The sequence below is a fragment of the Oncorhynchus nerka genome, linkage group LG24 (genome assembly GCF_034236695.1).
Source record: "Oncorhynchus nerka isolate Pitt River linkage group LG24, Oner_Uvic_2.0, whole genome shotgun sequence".
NCBI classification, from domain to species: Eukaryota; Metazoa; Chordata; class Actinopteri; order Salmoniformes; family Salmonidae; genus Oncorhynchus; species Oncorhynchus nerka.
This window is the reverse complement of record NC_088419.1, coordinates 48,560,652-48,587,316: the sequence shown is the minus strand read 5'-3', so window position 1 is coordinate 48,587,316 and position 26,665 is coordinate 48,560,652. Positions and strand designations below refer to the sequence as shown.

At 40.9% G+C, this 26,665-nt stretch overlaps 1 protein-coding gene across 1 annotated transcript in view; it reads left to right on the top strand.

Moving 5' to 3' along the window:
* The window catches only part of LOC115108070 (receptor-type tyrosine-protein phosphatase S-like), a 207,836-nt gene extending 189,382 nt beyond the window's left edge, over window positions 1-18,454 (top strand). Inside the window, 3 exon segments of the mRNA XM_065008938.1 lie at window positions 101-255; window positions 13,616-13,751; window positions 14,349-18,454. Of these exon segments, the coding sequence (XP_064865010.1) occupies window positions 101-255; window positions 13,616-13,751; window positions 14,349-14,417 (360 nt within the window). The 3' untranslated portion in view covers window positions 14,418-18,454.
* Window positions 18,455-26,665: the final 8,211 nt, after the last annotated feature.

Below are 26,665 nucleotides of genomic sequence, written 5' to 3'. Positions count from 1 at the left end.
CCGTTTTCTCAATCCTCCTCTGTCTCCCTCACTCCATCCCTCTCTTCCTTGTCTCTTACCCTTTCCATCCATCCATTCTTCTTCTCGTTCCCTTTCTCAGGATGGGCAGTCCAGGACAGTGCGGCAGTTCCAGTTCACTGATTGGCCGGAGCAGGGGGTGCCCAAGTCAGGGGAGGGCTTCATAGACTTCATAGGCCAGGTGCACAAAACTAAGGAGCAGTTCGGCCAGGACGGACCCATCTCTGTCCACTGCAGGTAACAGCCCTGTGTGTGTTTGTGTGCGCGTGTCTGCGTGTGTCTCCATGCGCACATGGGCCTGCGTGTAGGTGTGAGACATGTGTCAGTGGTGTTCTTTATAATTCAGAACCACACCATTATTTGTACCTAACAATGTCAGCACATAACACAGTATCCTGAGTCTGTAGGTGTGTGGGTGTCCGACTCCCGGGCTGATACCTTGTGTTGTTAAGGGGATTTACAACCAGCTTCCCGTGGTGCTAGTCTTAATGTCCTCCACAGACATGATGCATTTTTCTCTCTCTCTCTCTCCTTACTGCCACTGCAGTGGGCTGGCATTACAACGCCTAAGGCTCAGCTCATTCATAATTGATCACACGGAGAGCCAGCCTGGCATTTGTAAATGGGAGGCACATGAAATAATTCGTCCATTTTTATTTTACGATTCCCCGTGTGATACATTTTTATCACATTGTGTTTTCTTTCTTCCAAGGTAACCTTTGTCATTAGTTTGGCAAGCATATTCCAAAAATATTTGTGTGGCTACCACCTCCGGGGTACCACTGAAATGTGTTACTTAGTATGTTTATGGTAAAAAAAAGTCCCTGCACGCTGCTAACTTGCAAAGTGTCATCACATTGTATTGAAACAACGTGTTGGTTGAAAATAAAAACTCCCTCTTTGCATCGTTTTTCCTTCGCTAAGCCACCAAACACTAGCCTGGTCCCAGATCTCTTTGTACTGTTTAGCCAACTCCTGTGGTTGCATAAACAGATCTAGGACCAGGCGAACATGAGATCTCCCTATACACTAGATCTACCAATATGGACATCATTATTATGTCATTATGACTTTCACCACCATGCTCCCATGGGTAAAATATGATATCACCGCCAGACATTGCATATACCCTTTAAGAGAGAGGGCTGTGTCTTAGGACCTGCAATAAAGCTGAGTTATCCTCCCTTGATGAAAGGATTTAGCCCAGCAGCCTGGTAGAGGAGGCACAGCTAATGCAGCGGCTCAGGAAGGCGAGGGCTCAGTGGCGACGTCCCAAATGGCACCCGATTCCCTATATAGTGAACTTCTTTTGACCATAGCCCTATGGTGCCATTCGGGACGCATGCAGTGAGAGCGTTGTCTTCGCCTGGCATTTTGAGCACAGGCCCGGGAGTGTTATTGCAGAACTACTCTAACACCTCGGAAATCATCTCAGTTCTGACCCAATGCATGCTGGGAAGTAGGAACAAGTCAGGGATGCCCCCTCCCACCGTTGTTCTTATCGGAACGCTCCGGAAGCCCAACACTGAGAACTGGGCTCAGCTACTGTCTGTCTGCCTGGAGTGTCTGTCTGTCTGGACTCTGTAGGTTCCCTCCTTTGTTATCCTATTGTCCTCTCGATTTTCACGTCACTCCCTGTTGAACACAGAGGTTTGTTGTTTGAAAGTGTATTGGAAAGTTCTTGGTAGCTAGCTAGCTTCTTAGTTTGGATCCTGCAATACAGTTGGCATCAGTTGCTGGGACTGCTTGTCTCTTTCCAGTGATTATGCCGACCAAGGACGGGTCTGAGGAGCCATTTGGCGTCGCAGCTAGCTATCAAGCTAGCTGCATATCAAGCTAGCAGGGTTTTCTTGAACGCAGCTCGCAACGCAGCTCGAAATGTGGCTGGGACCTCGGATTGTCCCGGGTGTGTGGCTGTCTAGATCCCTGCTGTTTGTTGATTTCAATTTTCCCAGTGACCTGCTCTGTCTGGAACTGCAAGGAGTAACAGCCTAACATGCGTTGCTAGCTACCATGACAAAAACCAAAGCCAGGTGGAGTACCGTTGAGGACAGTGGTGTGTCTCTATCACACGTGAAGGATCTTTTAAACAAACAAAAAACGACCTACAAGCAATTGTTACAACAACAAGAAATAGCTTCAAGTGTTTTGTTCAAATACTTGTGGATTCTACTAATAAAATAATGGACGACCTGACCAGAGAGGTCCAGGACCTGAAGAACAGTTTGCAGTTCTCCCAGGGTCAGCTCGATGAGTTGAAACAGGAGAACGGCAAGATGACAGCAATCCGTAAGTCATTTAGAGAGGACATCAGTTGTGTGTGTGAACCCATGTTAACAACGACAGATAAATCAGACTATCTCGAGGGACAATCAAAGCGGAACAACATGGTTGTGAACGGAATTGCAGAATCTCCACATGAGACCTGGGCGGAACGTTGAGAAATTGAAGATGGACCCCAGGAAGATTGAGGTGGAGCGCACCAACAGGACTGGAAACCCCACCACCGCCCAGGTAACAGGCCCAGGCCAATAGTGTTCAAGTTCCTGAAGTTCAAGGACAAGGTAGCTGTTCTGGAAAGAGCCAAGAACTTGAGAGGAACTTATATCTTCCTCAACGATGACTATCCTGAAGCTGCGCCAGAAGAGGAAAGAACTGATCCCAGCCATGAAAGATGCCAGAGCGGGTGGGGACATTGCTTACATCTGCTATAACAGGCTCATTGTCCACCCTCCAGAAGCCTGGAAGGGATAAAAGAGCCACTCCTATGAGTTTGTAGCTTTAACCCCGCTGCACACGCACACACCAATTGATTAATTCACTGCTGAATGTATATTTTTTTCTCTTGCTTTGTCTGCTCTTTTCAGTATTTTGTTTTTCTCTGATAAGCTACCCAGGAAAGGGCTGAAAATATCCCATATTAATATATGTAGCCTTAGAAATAAGGTTCATGAAATCAATAACATGCTAACATCAGATAAGATTCATATATTAGCCATTTCTGAGACTCACTTAGATAATTTATTTGATTATACAGCAGTAGCAAAACAAGGATATAACATCTATAGAAGAGACAGAAATGCTTATGGGTGAGGTGTTGCAGTATATATTCAGAGCCATATCCCTGTAATGCTTAGAGAAGATCTTATGTCAAGTGTTATTGAAGTGTTGTGGTTGCAGGTTCACTTGGCACATCTAAAGCCTTTTCTTTTGGGGTGTTGCTATAGGCCACCAAGTGCTAACAGTCAGTATCTAAGTGATATCTGTGAAATGCTTGATAGTGTACAGTATGTGATGTAAACAGGGAGGTGTACTTTCTTGGGGACCTGAATCTTGACTGGTTTTCATCAAGCTGTGCCTGTAATCTGGTTCAGGTTATTAATCAATTTACCAGAGTGTTTACAAACACTACAGGAACAAGATCATCCACATGTATTGATCACATGTTTACTAATACTGGAGAACTTTGTTCTAAAGCTGTATCCGTAGGCATTGGATGCAGTGATCACAATATAGTGGCTATATCCAGGAAAGCCAAAGTTCCAACAGCTGGGCCTAAAATAGTGTATAAGAGATCATACAAAAGATTTTGCTGTGACTCTATGGATGATGTTAAAAATATTTGTTGGTCTGATCCAGACGCTGCACTTGATGAATTTATGAATTTGCTTCTTCCAATTATTGATAAACATGCACCTGTTAAGAAACTGACTGTTATAACTGTTAAGAAACTGTATGGTTGAAAGAGATGGGGAAAAAGGAGTGGCTAATAATTCTGGCTGCACATCAGACTGGCTTACTTACTGCAAATTGAGAAATGATGTGACTAAACTGAACAAAAAGAAGAAGAAACTGTTTTATGAAGCCAAGATCAATTATATAAAACTTTGGAGTACTTTACATGAAATTATGGGCAGAAAGACAATTGCAACTCCATCTTTCATTGAATCAGATGGCTTATTCATCACAAAACCATTTGATGATGCCAATTATTTTCATGATTATTTAATTGGCAAAGTGGGCATACTTAGGCAGGAAATGCCAACAGCGAACAGGGAGCAATTGTATTCATGCATAAAAAACAAATAATGATGACAAATAAAGAAAAGCATTGCAAGTTTAAATTTGGTAAAGTTAGTGTGGGAGAGGTGGAAAAATAATTGTAATCGATCAATAATGACAAACCTCCTGGCATTGACAACTTAGATGGAAAGCTACTGAGGATGGTAGCTGACTCTATAGCCAGTCCTATCTGTCATATTTTTAATCCGAGGAAAGTCTTTGTCCTCAGGCCTGGAGGGAAGCCAAAGTAATTCCACTACCCAAGAGTGGTAAAGGGGCCTTTACTGGTTCTAACAGCAGACCTATAAGCTTGCTGCCAGCTCTTAGCAAACTGTTGGAAAAAATTGTGTTTGACCAAATACAATGCTATTTCTCTGTAATAAAAAGCGAACAACTTACTTTCAGCAAGCTTATAAAGGCACTCAACATGTACTGCACTGACACAAATTACTGATGATTGGTTGAAAGAAATTCATAATTAGAAGATTGTGGGAGCTGTACTGTTAGATTTCAGTGCACCCTTTGATATTATTGACCTGGTTTTTAACCTCTGCCATATTGTGGATTCAGAGCTATCTATCTAATATGACTAAAAGGGTTTTATTTAATGGAAGCTTCTCTAATGTCAAACATGTAAAGTGTGGTGTACCGCTGGGCAGCTCTCTAGGCCCTCTACTATTTTCTATTTTTGCCAATGACCTGCCACTGGCATTAAACAAAGCATGTGTGTCCATGTATGCTGATGATTCAACCATATATGCATTGGCAACCACAGCTAATGAAGACACTGAAACCCATAACAAAGAGTTGCAGTCTGTTTTGGAATGGGCGGCCAGTAATAAACTGGTCCTGAACATCTCTAAAACTAAGAGCATTGTATTTGGTACAAGTCATTCCTTAAGTTCTAGACCTCAGCTGATTCTGGTAATAAATGGTGTGGCTGTTGAACAAGTTGAGGAGTCTAAATTACTTGGTGTTACTTTAGATTGTAAACTTTTTTATGTTTTAACTGTGTTTAAAATTCCAAATTGTTTGCATAGTCAACTTACACACAGCTCTGACACACACACTTATCCCACCAGACATATCACCAGGGGTCTTTTCCCAGTCCCCATATCCAGAACAAATTCAAGAACGCATACAGTATTATGTAGAGCCCTAATTGCATGGAACGTCCTTCCATCTCATATTGCTCAAGTAAACAGCAAACCTGTTCCGCTAGCGGAACCCCTCGCCAACAGCCAATGAAATTGCAGGGCGCCAAATTCAATCAACAAAAATCTCATAATTCAATTTTCTCAAACATACAAGTATTAGGCGCCATTTTAAAGATAAAATTCTCCTTAACTTCTTGACGCACCCATCCCTTTAGCGGGATCATTTTCATCAACACCCGCTGAATTGCAGCACGCTAAATTCAAATTAAATTACTAAAAATATTTAATTTTCATGAAATCACAAGTGCAATATAGCAAATCACAGCTTAGCTTGTTGTTAATCCACCTGGCGTGTCAGATTTCAATACAGCTTTTCTACAAAAGCATAACAAGCGTTTGTGTAAGAACATCTCTCTCAGTAGACAAAATATTACAAACACTAGCAGCCAAGTAGTTTGGTCACGAAAGTCAGAAAAGCAATATATTAAATCGCTTACCTTTGATGATCTTCGGATGTTTTGCACTCACGAGACTCCCAGTTACACAATAAATGTTAATTGTGTTCCATAAAGATTATTTTCATATCCAAAATACCTCCATTTGTTTGGTGCGTTATGTTCAGAAATCCACAGGCTCGAGCGGTCACGACATCGCAGACGAAAATTCCAAGTAGTATCCGTAATGTCCACAGAAACATGTCAAACGTTTTTTATAATCAATCCTCAGGTTGTTTTTAAAATATATAATCGATAATATATCAACTGGGACTGTCGCTTTTTCAATAGGAAAGGGAGAGACAATGGCTGCCCCACTCTGTTGCGCAAGCAAAACTCTGCGAACACCCAGCTATCCACGCAATGTTATCTTTCTCGCTCATTTTTCAAAATAAAAGCCTGAAACTATGTCTAAAGACTGTTGACACCTTGAGGAAGCCATGGGAAAAGGAATCTGGTTGATATCCCTTTAAATGGAGGCAAGGCATCCAATGGAACAGAGAGCTTTCAGGAAAAACAGCACTTCCTGGTTTGATTTTCCTCAGGTTTTCGCCTGCAATATAAGTTCTGTTATACTTTAGAGTGTGTTCTATCCTAATCTGACAATTATATGCATATTCTATTTTATTCTAGTTTCTGGGCCTGAGAAATAGGCAGTTTCAAATGGGTACGTTTTTTTTAAGCCAAAAATGAAAATCCTGCCCCCTATACTCAAGAAGTTAATCCAACCACAGTGTCCGATTTCAAAAAAGATTTTCGGCGAAAGCAGAATATATCATTATGTTAGGTCAGCAACTAGTCACAGAAAGCATACAGCAATTTTCAACCAAAGAGAGGAGTCACAAAAAGCATAAATAGAGATAAAATGAATCACTAACCATTGATATTCTTCATTTACATTTACATTTAAGTCATTTAGCAGACGCTCTTATCCAGAGCGACTTACAAATTGGTGCATTCACCTTATGACATCCAGTGGAGCAGCCACTTTACAATAGTGCATCTAAATCTTTTAAGGGGGGGGGGTGAGAAGGATTACTTTATCCTATCCTAGGTATTCCTTAAAGAGGTGGGGTTTCAGGTGTCTCCGGAAGGTGGTGATTGACTCCGCTGTCCTGGCGTCGTGAGGGAGTTTGTTCCACCATTGGGGGGCCAGAGCAGCGAACAGTTTTGACTGGGCTGAGCGGGAACTGTACTTCCTCAGTGGTAGGGAGGCGAGCAGGCCAGAGGTGGATGAACGCAGTGCCCTTGTTTGGGTGTAGGGCCTGATCAGAGCCTGGAGGTACTGAGGTGCCGTTCCCCTCACAGCTCCGTAGGCAAGCACCATGGTCTTGTAGCGGATGCGAGCTTCAACTGGAAGCCAGTGGAGAGAGCGGAGGAGCGGGGTGACGTGAGAGAACTTGGGAAGGTTGAACACCAGACGGGCTGCGGCGTTCTGGATGAGTTGTAGGGTTTAATGGCACAGGCAGGGAGCCCAGCCAACAGCGAGTTGCAGTAATCCAGACGGGAGATGACAAGTGCCTGGATTAGGACCTGCGCCGCTTCCTGTGTGAGGCAGGGTCGTACTCTGCGGATGTTGTAGAGCATGAACCTACAGGAACGGGCCACCGCCTTGATGTTAGTTGAGAACGACAGGGTGTTGTCCAGGATCACGCCAAGGTTCTTAGCGCTCTGGGAGGAGGACACAGTGGAGTTGTCAACCGTGATGGCGAGATCATGGAACGGGCAGTCCTTCCCGGGAGGAAGAGCAGCTCCGTCTTGCCGAGGTTCAGCTTGAGGTGGTGATCCGTCATCCACACTGATATGTCTGCCAGACATGCAGAGATGCGATTCGCCACCTGGTCATCAGAAGGGGGAAAGGAGAAGATTAATTGTGTGTCGTCTGCATAGCAATGATAGGAGAGACCATGTGAGGTTATGACAGAGCCAAGTGACTTGGTGTATAGCGAGAATAGGAGAGGGCCTAGAACAGAGCCCTGGGGGACACCAGTGGTGAGAGCACGTGGTGAGGAGACGGATTCTCGCCACGCCACCTGGTAGGAGCGACCTGTCAGGTAGGACGCAATCCAAGTGTGGGCCACGCCGGAGATGCCCAACTCGGAGAGGGTGGAGAGGAGGATCTGATGGTTCACAGTATCGAAGGCAGCCGATAGGTGTTTTTGATCCTACTGTAACCTGTCCTCCGTGGAAAGAAACCTTGATTGAATCACTGGAGTGTGGACTTTCATTGTCAGAGGTGATTTCTCCTTTTACACGTAGATGTGTAGGCAGCTTTGGTGCGTCCTGGGTTAGCAATTGCTCGGGGGTTCGGCGACTGTAGCCTAAGCGTAATAGAAAATTATGAGAGATAATTTCATCATCACACAAAGGTGTTGGCCTTGGTGTTGTGGTTATATCAGGAAGCCTTGTTGATGTTTTATCAGATGACACTCCCGGGACAACATGTTACACAAATCATGTATGTTTTGTTCAATCAAGTACATATTTATATCCAAAAACCTCAGTTTACATTTGGCTTTGCCTCCAAAACATCCTGTGAATTTGCACAGAGCCACATATATTTACATAAATACTCATAATAAACATTGATAAAAGATACAAGTGTTATTCACAGATTTAAAGATATACTTCTCCTTAATGCAACCGCTGTGTCAGATTTTTTTTTTACTTTACGGAAAAAGCAAACCATGCAATAATCTGAGTACAGCGATCAGAGACCAAAACAACCCCAAAAGATATCCGCCAATTTGGAGTCAACATAAGTCAGAAATAGCATTATAAATATTAACTTACATTTGATGATCTTCATCAGAATGCACTCCCAGGAATCCCAGTTCCACAATAAATATTTGATTTTTTCCATAAAGTCCATCATTTATGTCCAAATAACTCCTTTTGGTTCGCGCGTTCAGTACACAATCTAAACTTCAGGCAAAATTTCAGAAGTTTAGAAGTTCCGTTACAGTCCGTAGAAACATGTCAAATGATGTATAGAATCAAACTTTAGGATGATTTTAAACATAAGTCTTCAATAATGTTTCAACCGGAGAATTCCTTTGTCTTCAGAAAAGCAATGGGAACGCGAGCTACCTCTCATGTGAATGCGCGTGACCAGCTCGTGGCACTCTGCCAGACCACTGACTCAAAGAGCCCTTAAGAGCCCTTTATAGTAGAAGCCTCAAACAAGTTTCTAAAGACTAGTGGAAGTGACCCCATAGACACTGTGTATTCGATAGGCCAAGAGTTCAAAAACTACAAACCTCAGATTTCCCACTTCCTGGTTGGATTTTTCTCAGGTTTTTGCCTGCCATATGAGTTCTGTTATACTCAGACATCACTGTAACAGTTTTAGAAACGTCAGAGTGTTTTCTAACAAAATCTACTAATAATATGCATATATTCGCAACTGGGACTGAGTAGCAGGCAGTTTACTTTGGGCACGCTTTTCCTCCAAAAGTGGAATTGCTGCCCCTTAGCCATATGAAGTAAAAAATAAACAGAAAGCAACACCTCGCGACACAACGCCTTTCCCTTATTAGACCTAGATAGTTTGTGTGTGAGCATTGATATGTAGGCTACCTGTGCCTTTAAATTTTTATTTTATTTAGTTCTGTCTTTGTACTGTTCTTGTCTATTGATGTTCTGTATTATGTCATTCTGTATTATGTTTCATGTTTTGTGTGGACCCCAGGAAGAGTAGATGCTGCTTTTGCAACAACTAATGGGGATCATACTAAAATACCAAATACCAACTACTCACACTGTCATATCAAAAAATGGTACATAATTATTTTCTTTCCCTCACTTTCTTCCTTTCTATCCCCCTCTTTCTTCCTTTATCCCTCCATATATTTTCTCAATGCCTTGCATTTTCCCCTTAACTTTACTCAATCTTCCAAATCAGTAGAACCCAGAGAGTGTTCTTCAGTGGAAGCTTCTCTAACATCAGATATGTACCGTGTAGTGTCCCTCAGGGCAGTTGCCTTATGCCGTTACTCTTCTCTATTTTTACAAATGATTTGCCCTTACACAAAGCTAGAATTACTATGTATGTGGATGATTTCACAAATCAGCACCCAAAGCCAGTGAGCTCACTGAAAGCTCACTGAGAGTTACAGTCGGTATCCGAATGGGTGATTAATAATAAACGGGTCTTAAATACAACTAAAACTAAAAGTATTTCATTTGGTTGAGCACATTCTCTATGACCTAAACCTCAACTGGAGTTGTGTATAAAGGGTGTGACCATTGAGCAAGTTGAGGAAGCTGGATGGTCAATTATCATGGTCAAGTCATATTGCTAAAGTTGTTGTGAAGGAAAGGAAAAGGGGGGATACCTAGTCAGTTGCACAACTGAATGCATTCAACGGAAATGTGTCTTCCGCATTTAACCCAACCCCTTAGCGTTTTTTTTACACAAAAAATCAACTACCTTAGTTGTTCAGGCTCTGGTCTTGTCCCATCTTGATTTATTGTCCGGTAATATGGTCAAGTGCAGCAAAAAAAGACCTAGCAAAGTTGCACCAGGCTCAAAACAGAGCAGCACGCCTTGCCCTTAACTGCACACACAGAACTAACATCAACAACGTCTCTCCTGGTTGTGGATTGATGAGAGAATAACTGCTTCTCTTCTAGTTATTACGAGAAGTATTACTTTGATGAAAATTCCAGATTGTCTGCATAATCAAATAACATTCAGGTCAGACACCCTTACATTACCCAAGAAGACATGCCACCAAGGGTTTCTTCACAGTCCCCAGAGCCATGATTACATGGAACTTCCTTCCATCTCCACTTACTATGGTAAACAGCAAAATTAACTTTAAAAAAAAAAAAGATTAAACAACATCTCATGGAACGGCGGGGACTTTGAGGGGACACATACACAAACACATGCACACCCAGGCACACACACACATTATGCACAGTATTTAGTTGTATTGTTTGTATTATTATGATTTATTTTTTTACTTGTCATGTTTTATGTTTTTTTGTGAACCCCAGGAAGAATAACCGCTGCCTCTGCAAAAGCTAATGGGGATCCAAATAAACAAACAACTCTCTCTTTCTCTCTATTCTACTGCCTCCCCAATTCCTGCCTAATAGAGCCACACAGTTTTTGTCATTAATTGCCTGATTACTTTCTGTGAATGGGAGTGTAAATCCTCTCATTCAATGCTGCTTTCCACGGCGGTTAGATTTGGAAGTCTATCAACTTAAAAGGGTTTGATGGACTTTAAGAGCCATATGACAAGCTGTACGACTAGCTCCCCAGGAAGAGCTTTCTTCACACTCCAAGAGAGGATGGGGTTAGTGTGTAGGAATGGAGGAGGGGAAGGGGGGTTGAAAGGACAGAAGGGGGTAGACAGTAGGGGGTTTGTGGTGACATAGTCCACAGCTGAGGTTCTTTGGGGGGGGGGGGGGGGGGTTGTCGCTGGTGTCTTGTTCGGTCAATCTACTGTCAGAAGTTTTCGAGGTAGAAAATGGTGAAAGTTATCTTTGGTAAAAACGTTGTAACCTTTCAGAAACTGTCATGGGGCGGGTAAGAGAGAAAAATAAATCTGTTGTCAAATCAATTATTGTTCCATTGGTGAAGTGGAAGTCATTTCACACCAAAGTAGCTTACGGAGACAGCCCTCAAGTATTTCAGGATCAGAGTTAAGACTCGCCCTATTTCTGGGGACTGTTGCAGGGAAAGGTTTGCAATGGGGGCTTAATGATTCAATGTGTGTGTGTGTGTGTGTGTGTGTGTGTGTGTGTGTGTGTGTGTGTGTGTGTGTGTGTGTGTGTGTGTGTGTGTGTGTGTGCATACAGTTGAAGTCGGAAGTTTACATACACCTTAGTCAAATACATTTAAACTCAGTTTTTCACAATTCCTGACATTTAATCCTAGTAAAAAAATTCCCTGTCTTAGGTCACTTAGGATCACCACTTTATTTTAAGAATGTGAAATGTCAGAATAATAGTAGAGAGAATGATTTATTTCAGCTTTTCTTTCTTTCATCACATTCCCAGTGGGTCAGAAGTTTACATACAATCAATTAGTATTTGTTAGCATTGCCTTTAAAATGTTTAAATTGGGCCAAGTGTTTAGGGTAGCCTTCCACAGTTCTATTTTTGTTTCATTTTTGTTTCATTGGAGGACATTTCTCCAAAAAGTACAATCTTTGTCCCCATGTGCAGTTGCAAACCGTAGTCTGGCTTTTTTATGGCGGTTTTGGAGCAGTGGCTTCTTCCTTGCTGAGAGGCCTTTCATGTTATGTCGATATAGGACTCGTTTTACTGTGGATATGGATACTTGTGTTCCTGTTTCCTCTAGCATCTTCACATGGTCCTTTGCTGTTGTATTGGGATTCATTTGCACTTTTTGCACCAAAGTACGTTTAATCTCTAGGAGACAGAACTCGTCTCCTTCCTGAGCGGTATAACGGCAACGTGGTCCCATGGTGTTTGTGCTTGCGTACTATTGTTTGCACAGACGTGGTACCTTCAGGCGTTTGGAAATTGCTACCAAGGATGAACCAGACTTGTGGAGGTCTACAATTTGTTTTCTGAGGTCTTGGCTGATTTCTTTAGATTTTCACATGATGTCAAGCGAAGAGAAACTGAGTTTGAAGGTAGGCCTTGAATTACATCCACATGTACACATCCAATTGACTCATATGATGTTAACTAGCCTATCAGAAGCTTCTAAAGCCATGATGTAATTTTCTGGAATTTTCCAAGCTGTGTAAAGGCACAGTCAACTTAGTGTATGTAGACTTCTGACCCACTGGAATTGTGATACCAGTGAATTATAAGTGAAATAATCTAGCTGTAAACAATTTTGGGAAAAATTACTTGTGTCATGTACAAAGTAGATGTCCTAACCGACTTGCCAAAACTATAGTCTGTTAACAAGAAATTTGTGGAGAGGTTGAAAACAAGTTTTAATGACTCCAACCTAAGTGTATGTAAACTTCTTACTTCAACTGTACGTGCGACCATGTATGCATTTGCGTGTGTTCAAGATTGTGTACAAGTATGTGTGCATGTATGTGTGCGTGTGCGTGCGTGCTCATATGCGGGTTTGTGTGTGTGTGCACGAATGCTTTTGAGATTGTGTACGTGCATGTGTGTGTGTGTGGTGTTGTGTGGGTGGGCGGGCGGGCATCAAAGTGGAACGTGTACGTTCCTCACGTCAAGATTATCTCTCACATGATAATTTTAAAACCAGGCGTTAAACTGTCTAGCGACGGCAGATGATGACTGGTATCCAGGGACAGAAGAAAGAACATAGAATGAACCAAATGGACACATAATAGCTGTTACTAGAACTTGATTTCCCTAGACCCATATTTAGGGCTGGTTTCCTGAACGTAGATGAATAAACCTAGCCCTAGACTAAGAATAATGTTCAATGGAGATTCTCCATTCATTCATACTTTTTAAGTCGAAGTTGCTGCACACATTTTTATTTTGACATATAAATGAATGATATATACCGATTTGATTCTTGAAGAATATAACTTATACATGCCTCATGGGCTTAGTTCAGACTGCCGTACTCCGTCAGAATCCAAAATGCGAGCGTGTTTTACTCCAATGTTTCTAAATTATGTAAATGTCAACGAGCCTCAAAACATGGTTCAACATACAATTTTAATATCATGGATGGTCAGTCCTTGCATCCATGGCTCTCTCTCTGAGAGTGGTTATATTTCTCCAGGCCCATCCCTCAGCTTTTTTACCAAAACAGAGGTGGTTTGGTATTGTTTCAATAAAGGACTCTAGCTTTAAACCAGCCAATACACTTTAGACAACTTTTTTTTAAATGCACGCAAGATAGAGCTCTTGGTGTAGAGTTGGACTTCATCTGTTGTGTGTGTGTTGTTGTTTTCCCAGTGCGGGAGTTGGCCGGACCGGTGTTTTCATCACGCTCAGCATCGTGCTAGAGAGGATGCGCTACGAGGGCGTGGTGGACATCTTCCAAACGGTCAAGATGCTGCGGACACAGAGGCCGGCCATGGTGCAGACAGAGGTGAGAGGTCACTCTAGACCACATGTGTGAAACTCAAGGGTGAGCCTATTCAATCCGACCTGTGGGTGGTCTGAGTCATTTTTGATTTTAATTCAAAAAGGTTTCATGAAAAACGATCTCAATCGACATTTCCATGACTAAAAGCTCAATTGAAACTGGGTAGAAGTGATAATGGACCTAGAGTTATAGTCTCCTCACTCTGCCCAGCTTGCTAACAGTTATCAAAATGAAAGCTAGACAGTCAGGGAGCATCGAAAAATTCCAAAAGTGACAGGAAGATAACTATTTCTTCTTGCTAATTTTGACGCCATGAATACATTTTAAGTGCCACCTCGGTGAAGAAGGAAAAAAGAGTTTTGACGTCTCCACTCTAGACCCACAGGCCTTTGTGGATGTTGTGGTCCTTGTGTTTAAAAAAAAAAGTAGTTTGGCCACGGGTGCTAAGAATACGCATCGGAATTGCGTAAGCATTGGTACTCTCTGTAAGTCTTAGAGCGGCTGGCTTTGTAGTATTGCATTGAACAGTGTAGGATTCTCTTTTCTGCTGCTGTCACCATGTGATATTAATGTTTCATATGTTGTCTTTTGTCTATGCAGGATGAATATCAGTTTTCCTACCAGGCGGGTCTGGAGTACCTAGGAAGCTTTGATCACTATGCAACGTAAAAAGCCATCTCGTCCCCCGAACCGTTGTCCCCCTCAACAGTCTCCTGAGCCATAGAAACGTGCTTGAAATTTGAAATGGTGACGACAACAACAACAACAACAAAAAACAACAACAACAAACAGAAAACAAAATTCAACCAACAGGAAAGCAAACTAATTGTAGATGTTTTGTTGTTGTAAAGAAATCCATTTAAAACACAAACAATAGTGCAATTCCAATTGGACCTAATGGACTTTGATGCCGGTGAGGAAAGTGTAAACGATTCCATCAGCAAAACCAACTGACGCCCTCACTCGGGAGAAAGGAACCAAAAGTGGTGGCTCAAGCTGTGGGGTGGGAATAATCAAAAGTGTCAGACTGCTAACCTTACCTCAAGTGTTCAGATGTGGCGGTTGACATTGTAAACATTTTGTGGACATCTATTAAAAAAATAACTACATACAAACAATACAAAGATAACAGAAAAATGAAGGAAAAGTGACTAGGTGAACGTGACTGTGGTAAAAAAAAAATTAAAAGCTAAAGAATTGAAAAACTGAGAAAAGGGTGGACTGGATGTAGCTTGGATGAGGGAAGCTGTCTTATTTTTTAACATGTTAGGGCAGAGGTTCAGAGTTCCTAATTGTTTATTAACACTTTTGATGGCCTAACTGTGGTTGCCTGTGAACACAGATGATTGTCCCCCAAAACGTCGGACACCGGTGATGAGACTAACACACCGAGTTAACGCTAAGGTACTGGCAAGAGAAGTCAACCCCCATTCGGTACCCCCTACCACTCTCATCTCTTTCTAGCAAGAGAACTTCTACTGCCCATAGTTCTGGTATGACCTTTCAAACTCCAAACTCACAACTCTTCAAGTGTCCATCATACCCACAAAGGGCATCCCTATATCCCTTCAACTCTTTGGGATAAGAGGAGCCTCTGCAGTAATGAATAGTCTGGGTGAAAGTGAGGACGGTGTCTTAAAGTGACAACCATAGGTGGATTTTGTCAAATGCCAATTCAATCAATTTACTGCGTCAGTTTCTCTAGCACTTGACTTGTGGACCGTTTTTTTTTTTTTTTTTGGTGCTGTAACCACTGGTATATCTCTCTTAGCCTCGGTCACCAAGGACACTGGGCAAATGACCGCCCTTGCAAGACCAGAGAAATGACAACCATGTCCCATGACTTCGATAACGATCACTCTTACGATCACTCTTCGTTCAGGACTAGTTGTGCCATGAGTTACTGTTGCAGTGTCCACCATTTTGAATGGTGAGCTCAGGCGGCCTTTAGGCTACAACGAGTGAAATCACCACATGAGGTCGGGGAATGAATGGTGAATGGCGGCAACTGGGCTCTCCGCAAACGTGTGCAGTGACCAACAACCCATTGTAATCGCTTGTTACTTCGTCTTACAATTACTTGTGTTTCTGGGGTTTTCTGTCGATACCAAACATGCTGCTTATTCTCCTGTATGCTGTAGGTGTAACTATTTGGTATGGGATGACAATGGTCTGGTCATGGAAAGCGCATCCACATGTTATTGCCCCCCCCATCCTCCTCCTCCTCCATCTCTCACTAGACATTTTAGTCCCAAGCTTAGCGAAGAAACTAGTCCTCTTGCAGTTATGGTACTAAGAGTGGAAGGAAAGTAGTTCAATGTTGTGAGGAACTGAGTTGATAACCCAGAGAAAGGTTCCAGTCTTTCCCTTCCACCTATAGGCCAAAGGCCACTGAAGTTGACTGCGGAAGAGGTGGCCATGTTGGATTGGGATGTCGTGAGGTGAAAGTTATAGCCACGATACAAATGAATTGCACATCACCAAACTTGAAACCTAAACGATAGCAGGGCCGATTCTACGCACTATGTACATGTGTCTGATAAAAACAAGCCCTCAAAGCCCCCAATTTCATTTTTTTTAATCAGAGGTCAGTGCTTTGGTATACCCAGGAGTATACCTTTACATTGGCTTCTATGAAGGGTTTTCGATTGGTATGTACACTAACAGAGTGATGAAAGGAACTGTGTGTAGTCTTTCTTATTTCCAAAAAAGCCTTATTGTTATTGTAACATTATGGAAACATTAATGTTGTATTATGATGACTATTGTTATTTTACTTTACATAGCTGACTTTTATTTTAGTTTTTGTTTAGTTTTTTAACAGAGATGTTGTATCACATTTTTTAATTAGCAGTAAGAAATAAATGCTTATTTGTTCATATTATGTTAAAATACATTCTATTTTTTCACTGTAGAAATGTTAAGTATAACATGTGTTTGTGTTGATGTGTGCATATATACTTATATATCGCACATTCACACATACATATATATTTAAATACAGAATATAAAAATATACCCAAACTCTTAGTATGAATTTAGTTGTTTTTCTTTTACCCATACATTTTCAATTACTCATGTAAAATTATGATGGATTTTTGTATATATATATTTTTTTGTAACCATAACCTTAACCTTGGGAAATATTGTTTGTTTTTCTGGGAACAATGAGGGGAATTGTCTAGCCGAGCGCCGCTCCTACAACCCCTTTTTTAATTCCTACCACTTGGTAGACCTGTGCCGATAAGGAGATGGCATTTTTAATTGTCATTGAAATTATTATTATCATTAACAGTAGTTATTAGTATTCGTTTGAGTATTATTTTCATAGATAGTAGATTGAAATAGTATACAAAGCATTCAATTAGAGGCAAACTACATTATTACACATTTTTTATGAATTTGCCAGACTAAAGGTACTGTACTTTTTGACCATGTACAGACTATGATCTCCCTCTTTATCAGAAGTCCCTTTCGTCCCTCCTTTTAATTTAGTCTTTCTTTTCAGACACAACATGATTATCCCTTTGTTAGATATCAACTATGATCCAGAATATAATACCTGTAAATAAACAAATATATAGATTATATGTATTTGTATCATTTGACCCTCGATGCTATCTTACCTTCAAATCAAAGACTGAACTGCAACTATAAGGTTCGACTCATTGCAAAGTTCCTGGTGTTTGTAAAAGCGTGCTTTCTCCCTTTGTAACATTTGTATTCCACTGTTCCCTGTTCTTAAGTCCCCACTTTCTTTGTCATTATATGCCATGTTAGCAATATCCCCTACTAGCCACCCACAGCTAACTCTGTTATGAGACAGGTCAGTGAGGACCCATAACATTTGCCTCAGCACAGGCTTCTTGCGAAGTGAACACTGCTTCCTTCTCCAGACATGGGAAATGATGGCAACCAAAGGACTATTCCTTTCCTAAACAAAAGCTCCCCCAAAAAAGAAGTGCTAGTTTTCCCAACTGCCTAAAAAGCCAAGAAGTAGACAGTCCATTGGCAGTCAAAGGGAGAAAGAGGAGATAATTTTGCTATTTAGCAACTGGCCATAGTGCGAGGTCACAGCCATTAGGGGCAGAGAACTACACTACCGCTGCCCCCTGATTCATGAAATGATGTAATATGTTTTGCTCACATAAGACTTGTATAGAACCATACTGTGTTCCTTTTTTGTTGTTGTTGCCATGTTTTGTTACGGGATGCAGAATGAATCAGGACTAGATGAGAAGGAGCCGTGTGATGCAAAGACCAGGAGAAAAGAACAGTGGGAATCTAACCATTTCATATGAACTAAATCTTGAAATGAGGACTTTTTTTGTGACTGAATTCAAAGACTGGTTTTGGTTATGCCAAAAACCAAGACAGTGGACGTCTTTGGAAGCTCGTGTGACGTGTTACTCTTTGACTTCATGTAAAGATGCCAGACTTTTGACAACAGCAGCCAAATTACTGCAATGTTCCACAGAGGGGGGAAATGAACGAAATAGAAAGATTACTCCAAAATAATAGAACGTATACATACAACAGCCAACAAAAAGATAAAGAACCCAAACTCAAGCAAAATAGTTTTTCTTTTTGTGAGGGCCAAGTGCTATCGCTTTCAAACTGTTACTTCTAACTGAAACAATGATTGGTTTAAAACCCACTGTGTATGTAGATATGTTGACTTTGTATTAAAGAAATGTTGTCTGAGAGTGTACTCTTGTCGTTTTATTCATCCAAATATTGCCCAACCTTTTTAAACCAGGTTTAAGTGCAGTCCCGTAAGGCATTCTGAGTATGGTAACAGTACACATTTTAATAAATTATTACTAAATACTAATACTTAATTATAGTGCTTGAAAGGAGAGACTCAATCTACAGGTGACACAGAGCACGGTACATAAAAGCACACTCTTTGTTTTCTATGCAGACCTGCTATCGTATCAATAATCAGTGTTCCTCTATGCCGTGCTGTGTTTGTAATCATTGTAAAAATCATTTTTATGATTGCTTAAGACACCCTCATGGTTTTCTTTCTTCCGACACTTTATGCAAGTCATATGGCTGTGGGTCCCCAATGGCAGCTAGTGACGAGACAAAATGGGATGAATGAAGCTGGATTTGTATCTTTTTGTGAACACAATCATGCCTCTGCACTAATCCGGACATCAACCTATCTCAGTGAAACATCCAATGTCCCAAGTAGCTGAAATATAACCTCTCATTTTGATATCTCTTGAGATGTGTTAAAATGTCTGTAAACCTACTCCATTTCACTGAGAACCACTTTGGGCTTGTACCATTGCTTGCACAACATCTGCAAAACCATATGCTGTAGATTAACAATGTGAACAACCACTACACTTGAAACCCCCACTTGTTAAGTGAAAATTGACCACTTAATGGTCATGAAAACCCATTAGTCTCCATACGGATCCATGAAAACACATTATACTTAATTGTCCTGTAAAGGGTTTTGTGTTTTCTCATATTTGCTCATGTCCTGGTTTACAAACATATCAAGCCTTGTCAAGAACTTGATAAATGCCACTAAGACGGGTCGATGTGAAGGTGGGGCTAAACCTTCACCTGCTGCTATTTGTTCTGCTACCTGTCCTTCAGCCAGCCTCTCCGCACATCTGCTCTGCCCAAAGCCAATATATCAGCACGTGACCGGTGTGTCAGCGAGTTAACAAGTTCATACAACATCGAACAGATGATGGCAGACATAAGAGCTATTTATTTTAACATGTTACGATGACAGCATTTACACACATGGCATAACCTTATAACCATATAACCTTATGATGTATAAAAAAGGAAAGTGTTCAGGTCAAGACTGAAATGTTTAAAGGGGCAGTGCAGTAAAAAACGTGATTTTCTTGTGGTTTAAATAAATGTACACACTATGTTGGAATAGTACTGTAAAAAGCACTTTTAGTATAAGAGCTGTTCGAAAAGGCCGCCATAAATTTCAACTTGTTTTGCAAGGGTCGGGTTTTGTACTGCCTGGTAACATCACCAGGCGGTTATGGTTATGAGATCAATAACAAATAGAGTTGTTCCTCCTCTCTGCCAATAACAGCTAATTTTCAGGTTACATGTCCCTCCCATTAGGCTCCTCCAATTAGGACCCACACTCAGACCACTCCCAAACAGTCCTATAAAAAGTATTGCTTGAGAAGAAGCATTTCTTTCTACTTCTTTTTGACCATTTGAATTTAAACCAATCAAAGTAAGGTACTTGATTGTTACCAGGGACAAAAATGAACATGTCACCTGCAGGTAGATTTTGGCATTGGTGGGTAGATGTCTATTTCACCAGCCACCTTGGCAGGTGGTCAGTGCGCCACAGTGCGAGAATTTCAATCGCATTTGTGAATAAAAATAGTCTGATCATAAAAGTATGATCACATTTATAGTAAAATAAGTGCTGCAGTAGCTGCTTTCAAAGTCTTTCAGTAATTTTGTTTCATATCTGGTAAATTAAATCGCACAAAGTCAAAGAACTATGAATCCTATATAGCCTATTCCACCTCACGCTGCAACACTGCCTGGCTGGGGGCTGTGCGCATGTGAAGAGCTGAGTGAAAGATACACAATAAAAGGCCACTCCAAAATATGCAGTTTTGTCACACAACACAATGCCACAGATGTGCAATTGGCATGCTGACTGCAGGGATGTCCACCTGAGCTGTTTCCAGAGAATTTAATATTAATTTCTCTACCATAAGCCACCTCCAACATCATTTTAGAGAATTTGGCAGTACATCCAACTGGCCTCACAACCGCAGACCACATGTAACCACACCAGCCCAGGACCTCCACATCCGGCTTCTTCACCTGCGGGATTATCTGAGGAGGGGGAGGAGGTGCTGAGTATTATTTATATCTGTAATAAAGCACTTTTGTGGGGAAAAACTCATTCCGATTGGCTGGGCCTGGCCCCCCGGTGGGTGGGCCTGTCCCCCTAGTGGGTGGGCCTGGGTATATGCACCCCTGCCCAGTTGTGAAATCCATAGATTGGGGCCTAATACATTTATTTCAATTGACTGATTTCATTCTATATACTGCAACTCAGTAAAATCTTTGAAATTGTTGCATGTTGCATTTATATTTTTCTTCAGTGTACAGTGTTTTGTTCACAATCTAGGTTGTTTTTCTGTATTTGAGTTTCAACTGAGAGAAGACAACACTTCTACTAGTCAGACTCAATCTCACAGGTACAAACATGACTCAAGTCGCACTAGAACCACAGTAACCTCCCACCCTTAAAGGAGCAGGTGAACATTTTTGTCGCTTCTGTGTTATTTTGGTTTAAAAAACTTGTCACAAGAAATTAAATGATTCAATATACCACATTAGTTACTTCTTACTAATAATACATTTAGCAGCAAAAATATATATATTTTGGCTGGTGAAAAATTGGAGTGGCTGGTAGATTTGGTAAAATTGGAGTGCCTGGTGGACCAAAAAGTACATTTTAAGCACTGACAAATTGTTAACCAGAAATGGTTTGACGTGATAAAAACGCCTGCATTTGACCTTTAACTGCTTTATGATTCATACAGAAAATAGCATAGGCCTTTAAGTTGCAACAGGCCTATGGTTAAGCTGCTTGTAATAAGACATGTTTATCTGTATTGCTTGTTATGCCTGGCAGGTAGCCTAGTGGTTCGAGTGTTGGGCCAGCAACCAAAAGGTTGCTAGATCAAATCCAAATTCCTTGGCTGTCATTGTAAATAAGAATTTGTTCTTAACTGACTTGCCTAGTTAAATAAATAAGATGCTGGAGTATGTGTAAAACCCCCCCAAAATATTTTTTTATCATGAGAGGGGCATGACCAATAACTAGTAATGCTGCATACTCCAATAATTTCTTTTTTTTTTAAATAGGTGACATTTGGTCACTTTTGAGGACTCAATCTCAAGTACACAGTACAAATATTTTATATGATGTACTGTATTTCCTATTCAACAAATCTGTATGAATCCAGCTTGAAATGACATATGCTTTCTTTATTATAGTACAATCGAATTATAAAACAACTAAAATACATATTTGAATGTTTAGTGACAGAAAAAATGGGCAGATTTTCTAAAGATCTTTCTTGATCAAAACATCTCTGACTTGGCTTCCTGAACTCGATAGGAACTTGCCTTTCATCTCATATTAATCTTGTACATATATGACAAATAGAAAGTGTTTTTTAAATTTTAAATGTGTGAATTATTTTACATTACTTTGATAAAGTGAATGTGCGAGAGTGACGAAACCACTCTCTCCTGCTGCGCTATGATGTAATGCCACGATCACGCGCTAGTTGGAACTCAGAATTGTTGTAGTTATACACGTGTTGTGTTCAACCAGTTCAAGTGTCCTAGTTCCGACTAGCAGGTGAATACGGCATAAGGATTGCAGGCATGTGCTTTGTCAGTGGCTGTGACGTAGGAACCGGTTCAGCCAGGAGTTGATGGACAGTCCGAAGAGCAAATTAAATGGTAGGAGGGAAATCCCAGCTTAAAGTGTCATATTTCACATCCTAAGTCACACAGGCAGAAGAGGTATACTCACAGAATTAGGAATTAGAATAGTAAGTACTTTAAAGTCCTTAACAGTCTATTGACGCACCCATGCCTCAATCTAAGTCACATAATAAAAACAAGCCCAATCAAAATCCGTCAGTTTAAACTGGAGTTTTTTTTCCATGGACTGCGACGCAATCCCCTGCATCCGCCTCTGTCGGCCTGTGGTGGAAGGTGGCCAAGCTACAGCGTTGTTTGTCTGACCATGAGACATCCCAAAAATTGGTCTTCTCACGAAAACGTCTGTAGCGTCCGAAAGAACATGAACACAGCGTTCTCCATTTTGCTCTACGAGCCGGGACTCGTCTGAAGGTAGCACATACAAGTGAATGGAAGTTTGGAGGTTGTGTTAAATATGTGTAAAAAAATATATATATATATATATATATATATATATATATATATATATATATATATATATATAGTGAAACTTCCATTCACATATACACACACACTACTGGTTAAAATTTTTAGAACACCTACTCATTCAACAGTTTTTCTTTATTTTTACTATTTTCTCCAAAGTAGAAGAATAGTGAAGACATCAAAACTATGAAATAACACATATGGAATCATGTAGTAATCAAAAAAGTGTTTAACAAATCCAAATATATTTTATATTTGAGATTCTTCAAATAGCCACCCTTTGCCTTGATGACAGCTTTGCAAACTTTTGGTATTTTCTCAACCAACTTCACCTGGAATGCTTTTCCAACCGTCTTGAAGGAGTTCCTACATATACTGAGCACTTGTTGGCTGCTTTTCCTTCACTCTGCGGTCCAATTTATCCCAAACCATCTAAATTTGGTTGAGGTTGGGGGATTGTGGATGCCAGGTCATCTGATGTAGCACTCGATCACTCTCCTTCTTGGTAAAATAGCCCTTACACAGCCTGGAGGTGTATTGGGTCATTGTCCTGTTGAAAAACAAATGATAGTCCCACTAAGCCCAAACCAGATGGGATAGCGTATTGCTGCAGAATGCTGTGGTAGACATGCTGGTTAAGTGTGCCTTGAAACGCTAAATAAATCGCAGACAGTGTCAACAGCAAAACACCCCCACACCATCACACCTCCTCCTCCATGCTTTACGATGGGAAATACACATGCAGAGATCATCCATTCACACACACCGCGTCTCAGAAAGACACGGAAGTTAGAACCAAAAATATCAAATTTGGACTCCAGACCAAAGGATTAATTTTCACTAGTCTGATGTCCATTGCTCGTGTTTCTTGGCCCAATCAAGTCTCTTCTTTTAAGTCATTAAAATCCAGACAAAAAAATATTTACACAAGAAGCAATCTAATATCACACAGTCAAACTCTCAGTCATTTAGTAAGTTCACCATTCTGCGATTTAGTCGTGGTTTCTTGGCAGCAATTCGCCTGATTCTCCTCTGAACAGTTGATGTTGAAATGTGTCTTGTTACTTGAACTCTGTGAAGCATTTATTTGGGTTGCAATTTCTGAGGCTGGTAACTCTAATGAACTTATCCTCTGCAGCAGAGGTAACTCTGGGACTTCCATTTCTGTGGCGGTCCTCATGAGAGCCAGTTTCATCATGGCGTTTGATGGTTTTTGCGACTGCACTTGAAGAATCTTTCAAAGTTCTTGAAATGTTCCGTATTGACTGACCTTCATGTCTTAAAGTAATGATGGACTGTCATTTCTCCTTGCTTATTTGAGCTGTTCTTGCCATAATATGGACTTGGTCTTTTACCAAATAGGACTATCTTCTGTATACCACCCCTTTCACAACACAACTGATTGGCTAAAAAAAAACAGGCACACCTGTTAATTGAAATGCACTCCAGGTGACTACCTCATGAAGCAGGTTGAGATAATGAGAGATTGTGTGTAAAGCTGTCAAGGCAAAGGGTGGCTATTTGAAGAATCTCAAATATATAATATATTTTGATTTGTTAAACACTTTATTGGTTACTACATGATTCCGTATGTGTTATTTCATAGTTTTGATGTCTTCACTTTCATTGTACAATGTAGAAAATAGTAAAAATAAAGAAAAACCCTTGAATGAGTAGGTGTTCTACAACTTTTGACCTGTAGTGTATATATATATATACACTACACTATATATATATTTCCTGTGCTTTCTTATATCTCCTAGATATGGCTTTTTTGCCATTTATGAATGTGTTATTCAATGTGTTTCTATGGGCTATAGTAGTAAAGGCCAAATTCTACATACAGTGGGGCAAAAAAGTATTTAGTCAGCCACCAATTGTGCATGTTCTCCCACTTAAAAAGATGAGAGAAGCCTGTAATTTTCATCATAGGTACACTTCAACTATGACAGACAAAATGAGAAGAAAAAAAATCCAGGAAATCACATTGTAGGATTTTTAATGAATTTATTTGCAAATTATGGTGGAAAATAAGTATTTGGTCAATAACAAAAGTTTATCTCAATACTTTGTTATATACCCTTTGTTGGCAATGACAGAGGTCAAACGTTTTCTGTAAGTCTTCACAAGGTTTTCACACACTGTTGCTGGTATTTTGGCAGTGATGTTTTGGGGCTGTTGCTGGGCAACACGGATTTTCAACTCCCTCCAAAGATTTTCTATGGGGTTGAGATCTGGAGACTGGCTAGGCCACTCCAGGACCTTGAAATGCTTCTTACGAAGCCACTCCTTCATTGCCCGGGCAGTGTGTTTGGGATCATTGTCATGCTGGAAGACCCAGCCACGTTTCATCTTCAATGCCCTTGCTGATGGAAGGAAGTTTTCAATCAGAATCTCACGATACATGGCCCCATTCATTCTTTCCTTTACAAGGATCAGTCGTCCTGGTCCCTTTGCAGAAAAACAGCCCCAAAGCATGATGTTTACACCCCCATGCTTCCCAGTAGATATGGTGTTCTTTGGATGCAACTCAGCATTCTTTGTCCTCCAAACACGACGAGTTGAGTTTTTACCAAAAAGTTATATTTTGGTTTCATCTGACCATATGACATTCTCCCAATCTTTTTTGGGATCATCCAAATGCTCTCTAGCAAACTTCAGACGGGCCTGGACATGTACTGGCTTAAGCAGGGGGACACGTCTGGCACTGCAGGATTTGAGTCCCTGGCGGCGTAGTGTGTTACTGATGGTAGGCTTTGTTACTTTGGTCCCAGCTCTCTGCAGGTCATTCACTAGGTCCCCCTGTGTGGTTCTGGGATTTTTGCTAACTGTTCTTGTGATCATTTTGACCCCACGGGGTGAGATCTTGCATGGAGCCCCAGATCGAGGGAGATTATCAGTGGTCTTGTATGTCTTCCATTTCCTAATAATTGCTCCCACAGTTGATTTCTTCAAACCAAGCTGCTTACCTATTGCAGATTCAGTCTTCCCAGCCTGGTGCAGGTCTACAATTTTGTTTCTGGTGTCCTTTGACAGCTCTTTGGTCTTGGCCATAGTGGAGTTTTGAGTGTGACTGTTTGAGGTTGTGGACAGGTGTCTTTTATACTGATAACAAGTTCAAACAGGTACCATTAATACAGGTAACGAGGGGAGGACAGAGGAGTCTCTTAAAGAAGAAGTTACAGGTCTGTGAGAGGTAGAAATCTTGCTTGTTTGTAGGTGACCAAATACTTATTTTCCACCATCATTTGCAAATAAATTCATTAAAAATCCTACAATGTGATTTTCTGGTATAATTGTTTAATACTTTTATATATCTGTGTGTTAGGCTTTAATAGGACCTCTATGTGTGCCCCGCAGATCTTTATGTATAATCTCTCTGTGTCTGCGAGAACCAGGGCTGCCGCTCAACGCAAGCCATTTCGATCTACGGTGTGCACAGATCGATTTGTAAGCAGAAATGTTATTCGGAGCTGGTACAAGAACCACGCAGGTCCCCTAAACAGAGGTTTTAATATCCAACATTTTTGTTACATTATTAGGTTAAGGATTTATCTCTTAGAAGAGAATAATGCAGCTATTATGACACACCACTTCAAGTATTATGTTTGGAATTGTCTTCTTCAACTGATGTCAATGGCAAGCCCAGAGACAACAGAGCTAGGGAAGTAGGATGGTAATTATGCAGTGGTTCAAACGGAAGCTCATTAGGAGCCAGCTAAGCAAGCGATCAAAGAATCGATGTGACACTGGACCCAAAAGCCAGAAAAAATGTGTAATAAATGAAAAAGCGATAAATTGGATTATCCACAGTCCCGTGGCCGAGCTCTCTGTTGCAAATGACAAATCAATCCAATCAGGCCTGGGAAAAGTAATAACCGGGAAAGGCCTCGTGTCTTGCCACTTTTTGGAGATTATCCATTCACAAAGGCTTTTAGATGCTGCACTATGGGTTTTTTCTCTGTATCAGG